The sequence below is a fragment of the Schistocerca cancellata genome, chromosome 11 (assembly GCF_023864275.1).
Source record: "Schistocerca cancellata isolate TAMUIC-IGC-003103 chromosome 11, iqSchCanc2.1, whole genome shotgun sequence".
Taxonomy (NCBI): Eukaryota; Metazoa; Arthropoda; class Insecta; order Orthoptera; family Acrididae; genus Schistocerca; species Schistocerca cancellata.
The window spans coordinates 140484460-140504305 of record NC_064636.1 but is presented as its reverse complement, the minus strand read 5'-3'; the positions used below and the strand labels follow the sequence as shown (position 1 = coordinate 140504305).

Sequence of the window (19846 nt, the reverse complement as noted above, 5' to 3'; positions counted from 1 at the left end):
TGGGCCTCCGCACAGCAGACAAGCACCCAACAGTCATTGACTGGTGGACTAGGAGGGCTAAACCAAGGCTGCTGAAAGTTGTCTTGCAGTATAGTGTAGCGAGGCGCAGGGAGTTGAGGAATACAATGGAGTTTTATTATAAAGTTTTAAGAGACATATCAAGAGGTACATGATGACGTAATTCGTCTAAATGATATCAAAAAATAAAAGCCAAGTTATGAAGCATTAAACAGCAACAGATGGAGGGACTAAAAATTAAATCGAAAGCCACATCAGTAGTAGCTGACGTAACTGCTTCTCTGTATCACTTGGTGCGGCATGCTAAAAACAGACGTCAAGCTTTTATTGCTGAAGTCCAGACGCATACTGGTACAAGGCTCACATGCCAGAAAGAAATACTGGACCAAGTCCACAGGTACTATGACAACTTATGTGCCCCTACCACAGTGGACGATGCAGCTCTCGAGGACTTTTTCACTATTTTAGGTCCACAGTTGTCGGGAACAGAAAACGCTGACATCCTGTCACCTATTACTAAAGATGAAGTGCATGAGGCAGTACGTAACTCACCTCTCAAAAAATCTCCGGGACTTGATGGCCTCTCTGTGGATTTTTAAGCCCACTACTGGTCAATAATTGGGGACAAGATCACTTCCATGGCGAATGAGGTCCTGACCGGAAAAGCGGTCCCTGCAGAGCTTAAGGAAAGTAAAATAGTACTGATTCCTAAGAGTAAAGGCAAAACCAACTTAAACAATTATCGGCCTCTTTCACTACTAAATTCTGATTACAAAATAATTTCGCGTATTATCAACAAAAGACTCCGTGCCTTTTCCAACAAAATATTGAGTCATCATTAATCTTCTTCTCCAACCAGAACGATATTCGAAAGTCTATTTGCATAGAGAGACGTCATTGCAATTACGTCAGTGGCAAGTATAAAATGTGCTTTAATCTTTATAGATTTCAACAAAGCTTTTGACCGCGTTAGTCATAGATACCTCTTTGCGACGCTGTCAAAAATGACTTTCCACCTTCAGATTTTCAACATGCTAAGAAATATTGCAACAGGTATAAATGCGAAAATAGCAATCAATGGCTAAACATATAAACCCATACAGATAAGGCGTGGGGTTCCACAGGGCAGTCCCTTATCTATGTTTTTATTTTCCGTATCTTTAGAGCCCTTTCTCCGCACTGTCCACGCAAGATTAACAGGCATAACATTGAGTGGTGAGAAAACCGTCATATGAGCTTATGCTGATGACGTGGGTGTTGTAATAAGGAATAAGGAGGAGATAGTTACACTGGAAAGAGAAATCCAAAGGTATTGTCTAGCGTCGGAAGCGACAACCAATGAAAACAAAAGTAAAATATTGAATCTGCGGTGCCTAGATCACCTCCGACTGGCATGGGCAACTTTGTGGAAAATGCAGACTGGTGGATACACTCATCCACAGATTCACCTGTGGCAGCAGTGTGAATAACTGCAATTGTATCAGCCAACAAATCGTCTTTCTCGCCAGATCCTCGGCCGAATGTATAACGCAATCGCTCCTCCTGAGACCAGACATGATATACTTTCCGAAATTAAAAACCAACGCCATTAGCTGGTTACTGGGAAAATATGTTAGTTATGTCATCAACAAACTTGGGTCAGACAACGAGATAGAATTCCGCGTTTACATGAAGTGTGAATACGCAAAAATCAGCACATATCGCAACCACAAGAAGCACTACGGCAACATGCTGAAGATCATTTTTGAAAGAATGGGTGTCGGTTAAATATGTGGCACCACTACAACACCTTGAACGAGAACGAAGAAAATTAAAAGTCACTTGTGTTATTATTATTATTTACTTCTGTGTTACAGGAAGAGTTTTTTCAAAACATTTTGTTCAGAATTACTCGTGTACGACTTCCAAAGTATTTGTGTGATTCAAGAAGAATTGTTAAGTTTTTGTCAGTGATCAGTTTCTACTCAGAGAAGAGGTTTCTTTGTCTTTCTTACATCGGAGAATGGGAATTTTGTGTTAAGATTTCTGCACACTTAGTGCTATGACCCAACTGGGGACATGAAAAAAGGGGTGGGAGGGGTTTGGGCCTCGACGCACCGGCACTGCCGTGAAGAGACCCCACTGCTAGTGCGGCGTGTACCACGACGCCCTGAGCTTCCTTAAAAAAAAAATTAAAAAAAAAAATGTAGTTAGCGCGCGGGAATAGGATACGGAAGGTCATGGGTTCGCGCGTGGGTGGATGCGAGAAATTCTTTTCCTCTTCATAAAAAAAGAAAATAAAAATAGTTGGTAGAGCACTTGCCCGCAAAAGGAAAAAGTCTTGAGTTCGAGTCTCGGTCCGGCACACAGTTTTAATCTGCCAGGAAGTTTCATACCAGCGCACACTCCGCTGTAGAGAGAAAATTTCATTCTAGAAAGAATATATTGTTACAATGGGAAACGTATAATTTTAGAATTGTACATTTGCATTCAAAACGCTCTCAGAAAAATGTATGCGTTAATGGCACATGCTGTTGCTGATGTCTGTGTCTGCTATTTCCAGTTTGGCTGGTATCTCGGTGTTGCAGATGACGTGCAGCGACATGAACAACGGCATGTGCTACTGTGGTTTACATGTCTGTTATAACGTTCTGAGCAAAAATAACACATTCCCAAAAATATGCGTATCCCAATGCGATATTTTACTCTTTACTCTGCAGAAGAACAAAGGAAACCCGCTGGTGATAATGAAATATGGCTGAAATACGTATCGGTAAAAAGAGAAGAAACCGTGTTTGTTCAAGGTTGAATCTTTTCAAATTTTTGTTCTTAAATCAAAGACGAGATAAAAAAACTGAGATTTCATGTTGAGAAATCACCTCAAGATGAATACCTACTCACAACATTACAAGAAGCTGTATGAAGCGAAGAATCTGAGAATACAAGACGGACGCCTGGCTGTCGCTCTCGTAGGGCCGGCAAAGACGAGGTCACACTAATTACAGGGCGCACAGGAGCGAAGTGGCCGGGGAGACGGTCCAGCATGTGCTACTGCAGGAAAAACCCTCTACCACGCACTTCGCAGGGGTTTGTAGAGTATGGAAGTGGAAGGTGATTTAGATATTACCAACATGTTATTTTTACAGCCTTGTGACTGAATATTTACTTTCGCACAGGAAAAAATAAATTTCACGAGCTAGGTAGTGCATGATATAGAAAAATATATTGTCCGAAATAATATATGATCTCAAGCACATGCACCCTTATTTATTGTGTAATTACTGGTTCCATTTCCTTACAGTTTGCATCCTTCAGCTTTACCTTTAGTTGCCCACAATAAAAATGGTGTTACAAGCAATTTGAGTGAGTGAGGCGCAGGAGTTTGAACTTTCTTCGACGTACAAGACTTTATTGTTTAAACGTTTGCAGCCGGCCGAAGTGGCCGTGCGGTTAAAGGCGCTGCAGTCTGGAACCGCAAGACCGCTACGGTCGCAGGTTCGAATCCTGCCTCGGGCATGGATGTTTGTGATGTCCTTAGGTTAGTTAGGTTTAACTAGTTCTGAGTTCTAGGGGACTAATGACCTCAGCAGTTGAGTCCCATAGTGCTCAGAGCCATTTGAACCATTTAAACGTTTGCATATGCCGTTAACGTTAGTAACGTCTTCACACTGCGACATTCAGTAAACAGATAACCGAAGATTTCCGCTGCTCGCCTGGCATTGTCCTCGTTATATACCAGCGTAATTTGATGTTATTGTCAGATTTGTACATATTACTCTCACAGCTGATACTATCAGCTGGTCTAATGACATTTCTCAATATATTGCAGTGTTCTCTGTAATTATCTCTAGTTGATGGCTCTTGATACTGCTGTATTCCTTGGTAATATTATGCTTTTAATATGTGTTATTCTGATGCATTGTGTTTTACACGCTTGCTGTTTGTCACTTGTAAAAATGGACATCTTTTTCCTGGAATATATGAAACGAACATATGTGAGGTATTACATCTTACATCCAACCTGTGGCCACTGGTGACGCCTCAGGAGTTGACTGAATGACTTCGTCGCAGCTGGGTAGCGGCTCATACTCACGGCCGGCCGCGCCGTGCCACAAGTCACGCGTGCGGCGTGTCTGGGCCACGGCCCCGGCCTGCCTGCCGCTCGGCTCCGCTCGGTCCTCCTCGGAGGCGCCCGGAAGAGCGCGGCGCTTCATCCGGCGTCGCGCTGCGGCGTCTTCCGGCCGGCACAAGTCTCTCGAGTTCGGCAGACTCGCGCTGTCAGCGCTGTCTACCCTTCGCTGTGTGATCTCGGTACGATGGAGGTTCACCGGGCCAGTGGCTGTTTGCACGAAGGAGGCAGTCGAGCGATCTACCGTCGCGATTCTTTAAAATGAGTGGCAGTGACAGAAGAGAGCGAAGAGGTTTCCCAATTCATATACGTTACAGGTAGTGCATGTCCACTGTGAAACGACATTAGATGTACATGTACACGGATGCTCTGCAGATCACACTTAAGTGCCTGGCGGAGGGTTCATCGAATGACCTTCACAACAATTCTCGATTATTCCAATATCGAACAGTGCGAGGAAAAAACTAATGTCTATACCTTTCCCTGATAGCTCCCGTTTATTTTATCACGACGATCGTTTCTCCCTAAGTATGTCTGCGTTAGCAAAATATTTTCGCATTCGAAGGAGAAAGTTGGTGATTGAAATTTCGTGAGATGATTCTGCCGCCTTTTTGATGTCCACCCCAAATTCTGTATCATGTCAGTAACACTGTTTCCCCTATTTCGGGGTAATACAGAACGTTCAGCTCTTCTTTGAACTTTCTCAATGTACTCCGTTAACCCTATCTGGTGAGGATCCCACACTGTGCAGCGGTACTCCAAAAGAGCGCATACAAGCATCTCTCTAGTAGATCTGTTACATTTTCTAAATATTCTGCTAATGAATCGCAGTCTTTGGGTTGCCTCCCCCTCAACATTATGTGTTCTCCCCAATTTAAGTCGCGTCTGCCAATTCTGATTTAGGTTTTCCGTGATTTCCCTAAATCGCTCCAGGCAAATGCTGGGATGGTTCCTTTGAAAGGGCACGGCCGACTTCCTGCCCCATCCTTCCCTAATCCATTGATACTGATGACCTCGCTGTTTGGTCTCTTTCCCCCAAACAACCCAACCCCAACCCCCAATCTAAGTGGCTCCTAATTATAATTACTAGGGTTTTAGTTGAATCTGCGCGCTTTAGATTTAGTGATTTATCGTGTAACCGAAGTTTAACAGATTCCTTTTAGCACTCATATGGAGGACTTCATTATCTAGGATCAAATGCCACTTTCCAAAATATACAGATATATTTTCCAAATCGTTTTGCATTTTTTGATCTCAGATTGTTCCTCAGATTGTTACTAAATCATTTATATAGATAAGGAACAGCAGTGGGCCTATAACACTACGTAGGGGAACGCCAGAAATCACTTCTGTTTCACTCGATGACTGTCAGTTATAAGGAACTGAGACCTCTCTGACAGGATACCACGAACCCAGTTAGCTAACTTAGATGATATTCCATAAACACCCAATTTCAGTACAAGCCGCTTGTGTGGTACAATGTCAAAGGTCTTTTCGAAATCCTTGTCGATAGCACTCAACACTTCGCGCTTCACAAGAATGATGTTTTTTGAATTCGTCTTTGCTGTTTGTCAATAGACCGTTTTCTTCGAGGTAATTCATAGTCCTCACACGTAATATATGTTCCACAATCCTACTAGATATCGACGTTAATAATATGGACCTGTAATTTACTGGATTACTCCTTCCACCGTTCTTGAATATTGGTGTAACCTGTGCAGCTTTCCAATTTTTTCATACGGATCTTTTGTCCAGCGGACGGTTGTATAAGGTTGTTATGTATGGAGCTGTTGCATCAGCATACTCTGAAGGAAACGTAATTGGTATACAGTACGGACCGGAAGACTTGCTGTTATTAAGTGATTTAAGTTGCCTCACAAATCGGAGGATATCTGCCTCTAGGTTACTCATGTGGAGAACTGTTCTTGATTCGGATTCTGGAATATGCAGAAAGAGTTTAAAGATTTGATTGACAATGAAACAGGATTAAATCACGAATGTCGACAGACGAGATTCCTTGTTTTGTACATCAAAAAGCAGTTTGTGCTAAATTTGCAGGCCTTTGCCACATGGCGAAATTGGAAGAAAGCATAGTATAATTGCTGAAGTCACACGCATCTTCCGTTTTCAGCTGCAACGGTTTTCAGTGAAACTGTACAATTCCTATGGAGACTTCATATCGTACTGCAAAGTACGTAGGTTATGTCGAGAGACATACCTGGAACGACTTAAAACTTGCTAGCGTTTAATAAACGAATGCAGGAACGAAAGTTAAAACATGTGCAATCTAGCGCAGATTTCACATTTTAACTGGACTTGACTGCACACTGCCCACAGTAATGCACTGCAAGGTAACTTTTTCCTCATTTGATGGGGATGGATTTAAAAAGAAAATCGCGTTTCTGGAACGGACACATTCTGACAAAGACAGTAAAGTTCCCTAAGATCACTGGTGTTAAAGGAAATACGGAGTTTGAAGAATACGTTGTGGCCTAGAAAGCATTACAAGGGTAGTTTTATAAAGTTTTTGAGATTTTTAAAAGTTTGTTTACATTAGCGCTTCATTGCGTATTAATACAGGTTACGTAACATCAGTGCTCTTGTGCCAAGTTATCCTCTTCCTTTGAGTTAATTTTTCTGTCAAAACATGTCTAGCAAATGTGATGCTTGCTGTAGAAATCTGAAGGCGGGGATGTGAAGACTGTTTAAGTTGTGGTTTATTGGGGCGAATGTAGCGGCGAGGAAACTGGCTAGATAAGACGCTCTCCATGGCAACGTACGTTATGTGGAAAGGACAGAAAAGTCGCTGAAAAGGAGGCAAAAACTTGTGCCCTTGAGGCTGGATTAGAAAATGAGGTCTTGGAATTATGTAGGCTAAGGGAAGAAACAGGGACGGGAGAGGTAGAAGCAAAAAGAGACACTGTTGAAAAAACTTCGAAATTCAGTTGGTAAATCAGTTTGGCTTGCTATCTGAAGTAGTGGAGGAAGGGCCTCATCCAGATGTACTTGAATGTATTTTGAAGCAGAATATTAGCTTCAAGAAAAAAAGACACGTAGGGATCAAATCAGAATAGGAAAAGAAGAATATTGCTCATAGTTAACAGTCAAGGCCAGGAGCTTCAGGAGGAATTAGGTGCAGCGTACCAGCTCACAAGTTTTGTGAAAATAAATGCTAGGGAGAAACAGGTAATTACAGTTGGGGCAGCAGGAAGCAGCCTGTGGTATGAATCCAAGGTGTACTATTGCGAGAGACTTGGATGGAATAGGAACGTGAACTGGCCACACAAATGTGGTGTTTGTGGGGGTCTTTCAGCGCCATGTTCGGTCCTGCGTAAACACTGCTGTAAGGCGTGTTAACGCTCTGGTTTGCTATCTGAAGTAGTGGAGGAACGGGATGTTCCATATACCGCCAAAACCTCACACACGCGATGTTCCTGTTGACATTACTGGTAGGTGAGGATACACTACGCATGGCCTGCACCTAAATAGGAAGGGGAAAGATAAGTTAGCTTCTCTATTAGCAGATACTTTAAGAGGGAGCATCAGTGACACGAAGATAGCCCCTGTGGTTAATGGGACCTGGTAGACAGGTTTTTTATGTTAAGGTCAAAGTCCAAACAGGCAACACTAAAAAAAAATAGAATAAAAGAAGCTTCATGTACAGTAAATAGGGATGAAGCTAAGGGTAGTATCAACTTACTTCATCAGAATATCAGGGGAATAAAAAATAAAGTAGATGATCTGTTAGCATATGTAGATGACCTATTACGCTGTCTGTCAGCCAAAAACAGGAAGTTGTTAATCTGTGATGATTTCTAAGTAAACTTTCTAACCAGTTCAGATCGGAAAAGTGTAAGTGTTATTAATTGCATATAACATAGAATCAGCTATCAATTTCCCTACACGTATAGCTCAAGGCAGTAGCGCTCTAATAAATAATGTATTTGTGCAGCAAGAGGGTGTAAAACTAACACATGCTTTTCCATTGATAAATGGATGATCAGCCCATGATGTACAGTTGATTAAATTAGAAAACACAGCAAGGTGTACAGTTCAGAAACCTTGAAATAAAACTGTACGGTTGCTCAACCCAGTGTTTATTGAGCACTTCAAAGAAAATTTAATAAATGAGCCAAATGCACTTGTGCCTGGGCATGGCCCATGAGCCATTGTCTTGGCCACCCGATTTCTACACTCCTCGTTTCTTTTGTAATTCCTGCAAACACTAACACCTGTATTCGTACTGATAACTAATTTAAATTTTGCTTAATGGGTATTCGGCCACTGTCCATGGCATATTTCTGTGCCTAAGAGTTCGTCTCCTAAATGTGGAGGCGCCACCAGAGACACCACCAGAGGCAATAAACAATGACACAACACTAACTTGTGGAAAGAGACCTATCCGAGATTTAAATTTTGATGTATTCTAGAGCTTCCAGCAGATAAGGGCAACGCTACAATGCTCATGAAATAATGAACCTACTGCAGAAAAACTTGCGTTGTATTACAACCAGGAAGGTACAGTGAGATTAAAAGCTATCTCCCAAGATCAGTACTTAGGGTAACACATCAGCTAGTAAAAGGCTCTTTGATTTCTCTCACCAACAGAACTGGTCCCATCAAGATTGTGTGGTATACCAAAAATTCACAAACCTGTCATTCCATTAAGACCAGTTGTTAGCGCTATGGACTGTTCGACAAGCGTGACTGCCAAATACCTGGACAGTCTTCTACTGACCTCTGTAGCATAAAAAGACGTATACAAGCTTCAGTTCATTATACAAAAAATAGAATCCTTCATGTCCATCAGATACTAGCCCATTTAGACGTTCTATTACTGCTTACTATAGTTAGTCTTAATAAAACGATGTCACATATGGAATTTACCCTCTTAGACAAAAAAAGGAACACTCTGTAAAGGAAATATCCGAAAGATACAGAAAGTTTAGTTGTGCTGTACATGAGCAGACAAACAAGTGGATGACTTCTTCAAGAGGGAAGCTTCACAAGTTAAGTAATTCAATAATGCGTCCTTATGTAAACAATTTTTCATCTTGACATTGATTGACAGAGTTGTTGAATGTCTCACTGAGGAACATCATGCCATATTTTGTCCAAATGCTGTGGTAGATCGTCAAAATCCCGACCTGGTAGGACGTCCCTGCCTATATTGCTCCAATTATTCTCAATTGGGAAGAAGTCTGGCGACCTTGCTGGCCAAGGCAGGGTTTGGCAAGACTAAAAACAAATAGTAAAAACTCTCCCAATATGCGAGAGGGCATTATTTTGGAAAAAAAGTTAGCCAAGAATGGCTTACCTTGAAGGCAGCAAAACGGGGTGTAGAACAGCATAGACGAACTGCTGTGCTGTAAGGGTACCACAGATTAAAACCAAAGAAGTCCTGCTGTGAAAAAAAATTACACCCCACACCATCACTCGAGGTTGTCAGACCATATGGCGGACGACAGTAAGGTTGGTATACCACGACCATCTAGACAGATGCGGCTTCGGCCAGGAAGCTCATTGACTGGAACAGTCTTCTATGATGAGCCTCGCTTCTAATTCAGCCCCAATGTCCAGCAAAGATGTGTCTGGAAACGCCTTGGAGACTGGGGGGCGGGGGGGGGGGGGGGGGGTTCCAACCTGACTGTCGCCCGCCATGAAGCCCAACAACCGGGAGTGATGGTCTGGGGTGCCGTTCACTTTCATAGCAGGACCACTTTAGTAGTCACCCACACAGCAGAGCGGTACGTCGACGATATTCGATATTCCACGTCCAGTTTTGTTGTCCTTCATGGCGAGCCATACTGACATTACAAATCAGCAAGGTAATGCCCGACCACACACACAACGAGTGTTTCTATTGCTCGCCAAACATACCTTGACTATGAAGGGCACCAAACCTCTCCCCAAATGGCAACCTTTGGGGCATACTGGGCTGGGCACTCCAACCATCTCGGGGTTTTCATGACTTAACCTTAACCTGCCAGCTGGACATGATTTCGAACGATGTATCTCAGGAGGATATTCAACAGCTCTGCCAACAGATGCGAAGCCGAATAACTGCTTGCAGAAGGACCAGAGGCGGACCAAAGCGTTATTGACTTCGCTCAGTTTGTGAGGCTCTCGAATAAATCATCCAGTTTTCTGAAACTGTATTCATTACAACATTACAGGAAACACACTCAGCACAGTTACAACGGAGTTCTATATGTAAAACTGGAAGGAACAGCTCATCAGCCCAGCAACAAAAATCACTATCGTTGGTTTTGTTATATTGATGATACTCATACTTCGTTATATAGCCTCATGGACAAAAAGAACACAGAATTTCTAAACTTTCCGAATGATATTAGTTATAATAAAAATCCAGTATAGAAAAAGAGAAAGAAGTTGAATTATTTTAGAATGTACGGCTACTTAGAAAATCCACAGATGTTAGGCATAGAAGGTCTGCAAAAACATCACTCATACATGTGGATACATTCACTAAAATTCCAGTCACTGTCCCAAACTGAAAAGAGCAGTGATGAGAACATTGGTGGGCTGGGCTTAAATAATGTGTCACCACAGTAGTTAGAGGAACACTCCGACTATTTAATCACTATTTTCAGAAGAAATGATTAATCTGAGAAAGAGATAAATAGGGCAATAAGCCCATAAAGGTATGGAGCTTCTCATGAAGAAGAACCAAAGATTTACTCCTATTCGTAAAAGCAGTCATGGTTCACATGTTGAGAGTACGTGGAATACATAGTATTGATGCAGTGTTTATACCAATTACGAAGGATCGTGAATGTTCTGAACACTGTAAAGAATGTACGGCCAGCACTTGCCACAGGAGGAATATATAAATTGTCTTGCACCACAGTCAAGCACACATGTGTAGTGCAAACAGAAGTAATGATTTCTTGCTTAAGGAACAGAAGAGCAGTTGTCATCTGCGAAATAGCAATAAATCGGCAGTTGCAGAACATCCACTGGGACCAGGGAAACTAAAAATTCGTCTCTGCGATACGGAACCAATATTACTCTCCTTGAATTTACAGAGAGGGCATTCAAATTCCAAAGCACAAAAGCAACTTTAACGGAAAGAAGAATGAGAGAAATTAGACTAGTTGCTGGCCTCAGTGCTGAATACAGAAACCAGCGGCAAGTGTTCCCCAGCAGAAGCTCGACAACACACGCACTCGTGACTCTGCGCTCTTAAGCAGCCGTCTGACGACATCACAGCCCGACTGTGTCAGGGATCCGAACAAACAGTTCAGTTTGTAGAGTTTATAGAAGTTTCAAACTGCTGCCTGAGCCTTTATAGCCTCTGAAGATGTCTCCAGCATTTGGAGACGAAACGTTAGAGACCTTTCCATTTTTTTTTTTGAGTCATCAGTCTTCTGATTCTTTTGATGTGGTCCACCACGAATTCCTCTCCTATGCCAACCTCTTCATCTCAGTGCAGCACTTGCGACCTACGTCCTCAATTATTTGCTGGATGTATTCTCCAATTTCGTACCATGGAAGTCATTCCCTGATGTCTTAGCAGATGTCCTACCATCGTGTCCCTTCCACATATTCCTTTCCTCTTCCATTCTGCGCAGAACCTCCTCATTCCTTACTTTGTAAGTTGACCTAATTTTCAGCATTCGTCTGTAGTACATCATCTCAAATGCTTTGATTCTCTCCTGTTCCGGTTTTCCCACAGTCCATGTTTTATTACCATTCAAGGCTCTGCTCCAAACGTACATTCTCAGAAAACTCTTCCTCAAATTAAGGCCTATGTTTGATACTAATAGATTTCTCTTGGGCAGAAATGCCTCTTTCGCCGGTGTAAATCTGCTTTCGATGTCCTCCTAGCTCCATCTGTCATTGGTTATTTTGCTGCCTAGATAGTAGAATTCCTTAATTTGATATACTTCGTGACAAGTAATCCTGATGTTATGTTTATCTCTGTTCTCATTTCTGCTACTTCCAATTCCTTTCGTCTTTCTTTGATTTATTCTCAACCCATATTTTGTACTCATTAGACTGTCCATTCCATTCAGCCCATCATGTAATTCTTCTTCACCTTCACTTTCAGAATAGCAATGTCATCAGCGAATCGTATCATTCATGCCCTTTCACCTTGAATTTTAATCCCACTCCTGAACCTTTCTTGTATTTCCATCATTGCTTCATCGATGTACATACTGAAAATACGGGCGAGACACTACATCCCTGCCTACATCCTTTTGAATCCGAGCACTTCATTCTTGGTCATCCACTCTTATTATTCCCTCTTGGCTTTTGTACATATTGTGTATTACCCTTCTCTCCCTACAGCTTACCCCAGTTTGTCTCAGAAATTCTAACACGTTGCGCCATTTTACATTACTCAACGCCTTTTCCAGGTCGACAAATCCTATAAACGTAACTTTATCGTTCTTTAGTCTTGCTTCTATCACCGACAGCAACGTCGGAATTGCCTCTCTGTTGCATTTACCTTTCCTAAGGCCAAATTGATAGTCATCTAACTCATCCTCAATTTTCTTTTCCATTCTCCAATATATTATTCTTGTCAGCAATTTGGATGCATGAGCTGTTAAGCAGGCTGTTCGATAATTGTCGCACTTGTCAGCTCTTGCAGTCTTAGGAATTGTGTGGATGATATTTTTCCGAAAACTATGATGATGATGATGATGTTTGGTTTGTGGGGCGCTCAACTGCGTGGTTATCAGCGCCCGTACAATTACCCAATCTTTGCTCAGTCCAATTTCGCCACTTTCCTGGATGAGGATGAAATGATGAGGACAACACAAACACCCAGTCATCTCGAGGCAGGTGAAAATCCCTGACCCCGCCGGGAATCGAACCCGGGACCCCGTGCTCGGGAAGCGAGAACGCTACCGCGAGACCACGAGCGGCGGACCCGAAAACTAGATGGTATGTTGGCGGACTCATACATTTTAGACACCAACGTGAATAGTCGCTTTGTCGCCAGTTTCCCACAATGATTTTAGACATCCTGATGGAAAGTTATCTATCCCTTCTGTCTTATTTGATCTTAAGTCCTCCAAAGCTCTTTTAAATTCTGATTCTATTACTGGGCTCCTATCTCTTCTAAATGGACTCTTCTTTCTTCTTCTATCACATCAGACAAATGTTCCCTCCTCATGGAGGCCTTCAATGTACTCTTTCCATATATCCACTTCCTCCTCCTTTTTTGACGGTGAAATTCCCACTGCACTCTTCATGTTACCACCCTTTGCTAACAATTTCACTCAAGTTTGCTTTGACATTCTTATGCGCTGACTCAGTCCTTCCAACAATCATTTCTTTTTCGATTTCTTTATATTTTTCAGGCAGCCATTTCGTCTTAGCTTTCCTACCCATCCTGTCTATTTCATCCCTCAGGACTTGCATTTCTGTATTCCTGAATATCCCTGAACATTTTTGAACTCACATCTTTCATCATGGGTAATAAAAGAAATGCTTCAGTTATTTATTTCAATTCCCATGGTTTCTTCGCAGTTACTTTCCTTGTAACTATGTTTTTCATTCCAACTTTTGTTATTGTCGTATTCAAATGGACTGCCTACTGGGCTATTCCTTGTTGCTGTATCCATGGCCTTGCAGATCTTCAAGAGTATCTCGTCATTCCTTAGTACCTCTGTAACTGACACATTTTCGTATAGATTCTTTCTGACTTATCTCTTAAACTGCAACGTATTGTTTATCATTACTACATTGTGATATGAGTCTATATCCGCTCCTGCGTATGCCTTACAATCCACTATATCATTTCGGAATCTCTGTCGGACCATGATGTAATCTAACTGTAGTTCCCCATATCACCCAGCCTTTTCCAATTATACATCCTCCTCTTGCGATTAAGAGTGTTCGCTATTACTAGCCGAAATTTATTACAGGACGAGTTAGTCTTTCTTCTCTCTCATTCCCTATCCCAACCCCATATTCTCCAGTAACCATTTCTTCCACGTTTTCCCCTACAGCTGCATTCCAGTCTCCCACGAGTAATGGAGTTTCATCTCCCTTTACGTGCTGTATTACCCTTTCAGTACCTTCATATACTTTTTCTGTCTCTTCATCTTAAGCTTCCGACGTCGGCATGTACTATCTGAACTATCGTTGTCGGTATTGTTTGCTGTCGATTGTGATAAGCGTAACTGTATCACTGAACTGTTCACTGTAACACACTCTCTGCTCTACCTTCCTAAAGAATCCTACTCCTGTTATACTGTTTGCTGCTACTGTTGATATTACCATAATAGAAGCCCAAAATACGACAGTCCCGCCCCACAGCAGAACCCATGGATAGAGACCTGCACCGGTGCCTGGTCGCCTACACAGCCTTGTACGACGAGCCCCAGTCGACGTTCGAAACCTGTACTCGCCGGTGAACACAAGCCCACTCCACTGATCCAGGTTCCGTTTCACGTGTCCCCTTAGGCAATTTCTTCGCACTCCAAGGTCCCAGGTAGTTTTTTATTGTTGTTCGTAGTGGTCGCCTAGTGACCACGTTCATCTAGTGGAACTGGCTACTTACTGACTGTGTCGACGAGCCTCCAAGTTGACACCAAACAGAGACAAATAGAGACTCCAGCAAAACACAAGTGGAACTGAGCCCACAGAGTTCTACCTCCATGATACAGACGCACACAGGCAGTCATATGTGCCCCTGGATAGGACCAAAATTTCCTGCAGCTACTTCCTTAATTACCTTGGTGTCTCCCTCTTCCTGTCACTGTCATTTATGCAGCACTGCACGGACCTGTGAAAGTCGTTTGGTTCTATTCTAAATCAACTGCACAACTTCCCTGCAAAAAACTGGGGAGCATATGTAGACAAACAAAACAAAAGGCTGCAATTTCTCTTGGTTATTGAGCTGTCGCATATTGTGCTACAGTGTGGGAGAATGGCACTCATACAGTTAAGACATAAGGAGCCATGTTGACTATTAATGACATTGCTACAACAGCTCCCACTTAGGGGTTGCATGTTCTGTCCAATTTTGTCCCTGCTAATCTCACAATTAAGGATGCCAAGGTATTAATTCTTAAGACAGAGTGCAATAAGAATTCAGTCCAACTGAGTAAGGTAGCGCAGTATGGTCTTTCTTGTCACGAAAGACCAAGATTCAACCGCATCCAAATGGCACAAGAGAGACATGGCAACGTCTTGAAAACGTGCTATTATAGTGCAAGTGCTGCTCGTGATTATGGCGCCAAGGAGCAGACGATGAGCCATGTTGTGGGGGAGCGCCCACTCCATGCCTTTGAAGGCGGTCTGCCGTGCTTGTCCAATCATAGTTCTGGCTGCATGTTTGTATGTGAATTCTTGTATTTCATCAGAAACGATCAGTTCGCCAGAATATGTTAGCAGACTCGCATACCAGCCGTAATGTGCACCATTATTCCTGACCCCACGATTCGTCTCTAATGGGCTGGCGACCCCTATCAATGGGAAACGTAAAAGCTGGAAAAGGGCAAGTTGAGTTTAGTTTTCACTATTCTATTCTACAAAATACAGTCAAGTTTCATAATATCATCCGTCACATAAACTGACACCATTTTAGTTTTGAAAGGTTGAACGACGTGGAATGGAACATGACAACGCTGCAAACAGATGATCTGAGGCGTCATATCGTGTCCCAGTCAGCGCATGCTGTTCGACGCATTACAAGAGCCTGGGTCGGCAGGGAGAAATGTGAGAGTCGGCGTCATGCTCAGTTTGAGTGGAGGGATAAACCTGGTGAGTATATTATTTGGAAGTTCGTTATTGTTAAATAAAGCGTAATGTGCTCATTTAGGTATTCTATAAAAACTAAGTGTAATGTGCTCATTTAGGTATTCTATAAAACTCTCGTCGAGGCTTATGAACACATGATGATGGAGTTGCACCACATTTTAAAATTCAGTCCTAATAACAGTGCATAGAAATAAAAACATAAGAACTAAATAATAATCACACTGAAGAAAAGAAACAGTTACCTAATCACAACCGATTGCATCTAACAAGAGAAGATGACCAACCTGGTCTCACATACAAAACGCACACTTGGCAGGTGTGAGCGCCAGCTGTCTATGTCGCGCGGAGATTCGGGCCACGATTATGACTGTACGCAGTTAAGACCTTCTGACCACATAGCTTTTTAACGCCCGTGTACCACTTGTTTCTGGCACGCTCCGCTGCGGTCGCCCATTGCCGGAGCTCGAACTACTGTACGGTACGGTGAGTAAGAGGTTCGCGTTTATAGTGCCGGTCAACCGACAAGCGACTGTGTGGCACCTCCAGGAGCAGTATACAGTGACGGTCAAATTGCCACGTTTAAACGTCAAAGCTCGCGACAGTTGTGACCGGTAAGCGTCGTTATAAGTGGCTATTCGACTAACTCTTACACGAGGCAAAAGAAACTCTATGAGCGTTTCTTTGTGCTACTATTTGTACCTTGCTGTTTAGTTGCGGCAGTCATAGAGAGACCCGTTAAATGGAGAGAACAATAGTTGATTGACGTTAGACTCTTCTTTATCAGAGGATGGTGGTAAAAATGATGACAATACCCTTTCACCACCATCATTTTCGTCAAACAACTTCATTGGCACAATGCGACAGAGACGTAAAATCACGAACTGACTGTTTAGGAAGCTTGCTTTGAAGATGTAATATTGTCAGATTTCACCTTGCCTCTGTCAGTAACAGAGATCTGTGTGTGTGTTTGTGCTTTACATAAAACTGCTGCAGAATATGTCCTAAAATATTGCTAAACAGTGTTGATCATATACGCGCATGGCATTGAAGTACTATCTGCTCATATTGCTTACCCATTTTTCATGTTAAATAACATGTGTTCTACTTGAAGAACAAAGTTTCGAAGCACATGGGGCAGACGTGACCGGCTCCACACACGTCTTCCCACACTTGCGACATGAAGCGGGTCTGAGGGCTCTGGACGTCACCCCGCTGCACAGTACTCTACACTCGTGCATCAGGCAGCTGCAGTGGGGCGGAGCCAGCGGCAGACAACCCGCTCATGCAGAAGTTTAAAAACTCTGCATTCAAGACTCTAACAAGAGTATTATCATAAGTATGGCAATTTATTTTAAGAGAGGGCAGGTGTTTGGTATCTAGGGTTGAGATCTTGCAAGTGTACGTTTTTCTCCTTACAAAACAAGGTCGAGTTAGTTATGTTTACGTGGAAGGTTACAAGTAATAAGAATGAAGGTTGAGGACAGATTTCATTCGATGTCAGATAAGAAGAGATCGTGCTGACACAGCAGTAGAGCACACCGCCTCTAGCCCTGACAAGGGCCTGAGTTGGCCGACAAAGAGAGTCCACGAGTCTCTCCAGTTGTGTCGTGTTCAGCTGACGTCACTCAACAGGTCCCGTAGAGCCGCCAGACCGCAGGGACGTTGAGACCGCCGCTGTCCACACGCTGGAGCCAGACATCTGCTGTGAGGCTGAGACCGGATGGCTTGGCGGGCATGTCGGGATGCGGCAGGAGTTGACTGAGTGGTTGTCCAGCCAGGAGCGTGTCCACGCGGTCTGTGAACACGGCTGCTGTCTTGGGAGCGTCCCCAGGATACTCAGCACGAAGGTAGCGCACAGGTCCGGATTAAAAAATCACTATGCGATGTGATGCGATCTAGACTGCTCGCTCACTAAACTTCAGCACAGATCTCTGACACGTGACGTTTTAAGACTCCTGTTCATTGTCGTTGCGATAAAAGTGACAATGCAGGAAGGTACTGTAACTTTTCCGAAATTTTTAGACCTTTAATGCCATACGCAACAGAGCGTACGGGGATCCACTACACGATGCCAACCCCAGCAGAACAGACACTAAGAGTCGCAAGAAACGACAGAGCCCGTGTCCTTAGAAATAGTGTAAAGTGCGTTATAAAAAGTAGCGGAATTTGGCACATTGTGTACATTTATTTACTTCTTTATGCGTTTATTCCACCTGATAAAATTAAGGCATTCGTGCACTCTCTTACATATAACCTGACATCTCAATGAGTCAACATTATGACATGCGAAGTACACGGGCAGCACATGGTAGTGATAATTATACTACTTCTGCTAATAACAACAACAACAACAGTGGAGACACATAAGAACACACGTTTCTCTTGATGGGACATGCACAACTGTTGATACACATCCCCATTGATAAAATCAACTGCTCATGTAAAATTTTGCAACCGTTGCAGGTATTATCACTGATGACAGAAGTTAATGTATGGGCTTTCATAAATTCCACGTGTTATGCTTTATATCAGATTACACATACTACAAAAATTGTAGCTCTGCATCTTTAAGTTGATTTAGATGTAAAACAGCGTAAAACATCGATTTTTGCAGCAACTGTTTCAAACTGTGGATGCATTACTTTTACATGTTTGTTCGCCTTTCTTTTAACAAACTACATGATGATATAAATTTCAAAACTTTACGTACTGCAATTACATAACATTATTGCTTCAGTACAAACAGTCATGATTGCACACGAGGTTTGGCATTGGAGCGGAGTGGAAGAGAGGGGAGTCCCTTTCTCTCTCCCTCTGTCGCTCATTGTTTTAATTCGCAATCGTCGGTAGCTATAGAAAACTCTCGCTTCCCCACGGGAGGTATGCTTCGAGAAGGATCGAGGCACAGGAAAGTTCCATCTGAGGTTACGTCCTGGCGAGACTCTTGTTAATACTCGTACTTCTGCATTTATGGGAAGAATTTTCCGATTATCTACGGCTTGAAGTCGAAATCTATCGTTTTCTAAATCCTGTTCGTAGATTGTGTGGCACGCGTAGGGCCAGATATAAGCTCAGATCTCAATTGAATTGCGATGAAGAGTGGATTGAGGTTTAAGAGAATTGTCTGGCAGAATAAATGCGGGAAGGAGTGGGACACTGAAGTGGAGGGCATTCATGAAATGCCTCTGAATTTCTCTTGGGCTATAGATACTACATTGATGAATACCACACAGGCAGTTCATTTGAACAGGAATGGACATCTATGAAAAGGGCATCATAGAAGTTGGACAAACAAAGTTAATAACTGGCAACCAATGCTCTACAGTCGCTTTAAAGTTAAGAGATGTTCAATTGACTCTTTTATTAGAACATGTTACGCGTTTCGGGTTTAACACCCATCTTCAGACATATGTTACAAACAAGTACAAAACATAAGCGAACAGCACACTCAACGCATCTCAACGTTACAGAAAGTGAGATGTAGTCATATGAGTTACATACCACAAACTTCAACTCCTTCCTACCCAACCAGGCGTACAGCCTTGACAACTCAAAGAAAGTGTCGAATAACATATGACTGCGGCACGAGCAGTCTTGAAGCAGAGCGTATACTGACGCTGAACAAGTCAACCAGCAGCGAAGCGCCCTCGGTATGGGGTGCTGTATGGTTTACATTAATTTAATAAACTCATCATATAAATCTAACAGGGTGTAATTACGACTAGCAGTCGGAATAGTACTTCTGTACACGTTAACACTAAAAGTTTTTTAATTTTTTTTTAAACTCCAATTTTTTTTACATTGCCATACTATGCCTATAGCCAGTAGTTGCACTAAACACTACTCAAAACATATGTCAATATAAAATAAATAATAGGGAGAGGGGGGAGTTTCTTGGTGAATAAACGTTTCACCTCTCAAATCTCTAAAAGAATACCACCAAATTATATATAACCAACATTATCCATCATAAACTAA

General features: G+C 42.6%; 1 protein-coding gene across 1 annotated transcript in view; it reads left to right on the top strand.

The window, feature by feature from the left end:
• LOC126108566 (uncharacterized) overlaps positions 1–19846 on the top strand; it is a 60623-nt gene that overhangs the window by 7620 nt on the left and 33157 nt on the right. The window contains exon 2 of the mRNA XM_049913854.1: positions 15696–15871. Within this exon, the coding sequence (XP_049769811.1) occupies positions 15727–15871 (145 nt within the window). The 5' untranslated portion in view covers positions 15696–15726. The remainder of the gene's footprint in view (positions 1–15695; positions 15872–19846) is intronic.